Raw genomic sequence first — 3,017 nt, forward strand, 5'->3', positions numbered from 1 at the left:
CCAGGCTAGAGTGCAGCTCACTGCAAGCTCCACCTCCTGGGTTCACGCCATTCTCCTGCCTCAGCCTCCCGAGTAGCTGGGACTACAGGTGCCCGCCGCCACACCTGACTAATTTTTTTGTGTGTTTTTAGTAGAGACGGGGTTTCACCGTGTTAGCCAGGATGGTCTCAGTCTCCTGACCTCGTGATCCACCCGCCTCGGCCTCCCAAAGTGCCACAGGCGTGAGCCACCGCACCTGGCCAAGCACTGTAGTTTTAAAAGTGCTTTTCACATATATTACCTACTGGTTACATCTATGAAAAGTCATAATATATGTGGGGAAAGACTTGTGACCAGGACACATGTATAAACTAGGCCCTTGGTTTATTTTTAAAATTCAGTGGGAGAAGTTCCCAGGCCATTTTCAGGGAGCTTGGTTCCCTATTCCTGCATGTCAAGGGAAAAGTGTTTTCTTCAGTAAACTCCGGAAAGTGAGGAAATGTTAAAGCAGTGAAGCTTGAGGCTGCCTTCCAATGCTTGGATTTAGGTATCCTGTTTTATTAATAGATGCCCAAGTTTGAGCGTGAGTTGTGCAGATTTTAAATACGCTTCTTTAGTTTGGTTTATTTCCATAGTTGCCTAGTGAATTTATCGACTTTTTTATAACAAAGTAATTTTTAAAAATACGAACATTCATACAGAGTAAGAAATAACTTGTCTAATATTTCACGTGGAAGTTTTCCATTTGATTATGAAATTCAAGCTGGGTATGGTAGCTTACGATGGTAATGCCAACACTTTTAGCGGCAGAGGCATAAACCCACAATTGCTTGAGCCCAGGAATTTGAAACCAGTGTAGATTAATATAGCTAGACCCTGTCTCTAGCAAAAATGTAAAAATTTGCCAGGTGTGGTGGCATGCACCTGTGGTCCCAGCCACTTGAGAGGCAGAGGTGGGAGCATCACTTGAGCCCAGGAGGTTGAGGCTGCAGTGAGCCATGATTGTGCCACTACATTCCAGCCTGGGCAACACAGCAAGACCCCATTTCAAAAAAAAAAAATTCAGTTAGAAGTTTGCCCTTTTTAACTACTCCATATTATTTCAGTGTTAGAAATTCTATTAGGATTCTTGGCTATGACTCTGTAAAAATAAATAAAAAATCATATAAGAGTCCCCTGGTTGTGAAGCTTATGGTGGTTTTGTCTGACCTAGGGGAAATAGGGCAAGTGTTTTCTCTTTCTTTTGTGTGTGCATAGTGAAATATACGTAACATAAAATGTACCATCTTGTCCATTTTTGATTGTATAGTTCAGTATTGCAGTCATCCCTCAGTATCTTCAGTGAGATTGGTTTAAGGATCCCTTGGATACCAAAATCCTCAGATGCTTAAGTCCCTTATATAAAATGGTGTAGTATTTGCATATAACCTGTGCATATCCTTTTGTATACTTTAAATCAGCAGTCACCAACCTTTTTGGCACTAGGGACCTGTTTTGTGGAAGATAGTTTTTCCATGGACGAGGGTGGGGGATGCTGGGGATGGTTTCAGGATCATCAGGCATTAGATTTTCACAAGGAACACACAACCCGGATCCCTCACATGCGCAGTTCTCAAACCTATTGAGAGTCTAATGCCTCTGCTGCTAATCTGACAGGAGGCAGAGTTCACGTGGTCGCTAGCCTCCTGCTGTGCAGCCTGGTTCCAAACAGGCCATGGACTGGTATCACTCCGTGGCTCTGGGGTTGGGGACCCCCTGCTTTAAATTATCTCTAGATTGTTAATGCCTAATACAGTGTAAACACTGGTGTCTCATGTAAGTGGAATCATACAGTATTTGTCTTTTCGTATGTGTCTTATTTCACTTAGCATAATATCCTACAGGTTTATCCATGCTGTAGCATATATCAGAATTTGATTCCTTTTAAAGGCTGAATAATGTTCCATTGTATGTGTATGCCGCATATTGTTTACCCATTCATCTGTTTCTATTTCCTTGTAGACTGTGAGAACATTCTCTTTGAAGGGAATGACTACCAAGCTCTTTGGTCAAGAAACTCCAGAGCAGAGAGAAGCCAGAATAAAGGTGCTAGAAGAACAAATAAATGAAGGAGAACAACAGCTGAAGTCTAAAAATCTGGAAGGCAGGTAAAGATACTGCGATGTTTAAGTAAGCTAGGCTTGTAGACTATATGGCAAATTATTTTTATTTGTAACAATTCCCAGCTTCATTGGCATCCCTGAATACAGCCTGTTCCTTTAAAATGCATTCGTAAGAAATTTGAGTTATCAGGCTGCGTATGGTGGCTCACGCCCATAATCCCGACACTTCAGGAGGCTGCGGTGGGAGGATTGCTTGAGCGTAGGAGTTTGAGATCAGCCTGGGCAACATAGGAAGACCCTGTCTCTACAAAAATAAATAAATAAAAATAAAAGAAAGCTGAATTATAAGAAATCATGTTATAGAAACAGTTGTTTCAATGTGGGGGAAAGAGAAATAAAAGAGTTTCAACGTCATAGTATTAGTTTCCTGCACTTTTCCTGATTTCTACCCTTTGTACTTTCCCTCTGCCGTTTCTTCTCCCCCTGCCCCTCCTTCAGTACCCAGCTGAAGGGTTACTTTATCGTGAAGCCTTCTCAGGCCATCATGGCATTTAATTCATGCCAGTATGGTATGGCGGTTTTGTATTAGATGATTGATTGTTCTGGGTGACTATGCCTGGCTAAATTTAAGCCCCTCAAAGTCAGTGATTGTATCTTTTTCACATTCATGTCCCAGTGCCTTGCATAGGACTTAGCATGTAATTGTTACGTAAGGATTTCTAGAAATTCAGTTCTCAGAGACCTATTATCACTGTTTGACGCATTTTCCTTATTTTTGTTTTCATCTGACAGAGAATAGACCAAGGCAGGCCAAGAGTGTATTATGGGTTTTGAGGTGGTTTTCTTCATTTTTGGAACTACTGGCACCAAATATGGCAAAGTAATAGAATTTAAAAAGACAGGCTGGGCGCAGTGGCTCACGCCTGTAATCCCAGC

At 41.8% G+C, this 3,017-nt stretch overlaps 1 protein-coding gene across 1 annotated transcript in view; it reads left to right on the top strand.

Moving 5' to 3' along the window:
* SNX4 (sorting nexin 4) overlaps positions 1-2,130 on the top strand; it is a 74,991-nt gene extending 72,861 nt beyond the window's left edge. Inside the window, exon 11 of the mRNA XM_011971528.1 lies at positions 1,981-2,130. Within this exon, the coding sequence (XP_011826918.1) occupies positions 1,981-2,130 (150 nt within the window). The remainder of the gene's footprint in view (positions 1-1,980) is intronic.
* Positions 2,131-3,017: the final 887 nt, after the last annotated feature.

The sequence above is a fragment of the Mandrillus leucophaeus genome, unplaced genomic scaffold (assembly GCF_000951045.1).
Source record: "Mandrillus leucophaeus isolate KB7577 unplaced genomic scaffold, Mleu.le_1.0 Scaffold123, whole genome shotgun sequence".
Lineage (NCBI taxonomy): Eukaryota > Metazoa > Chordata > Mammalia > Primates > Cercopithecidae > Mandrillus > Mandrillus leucophaeus.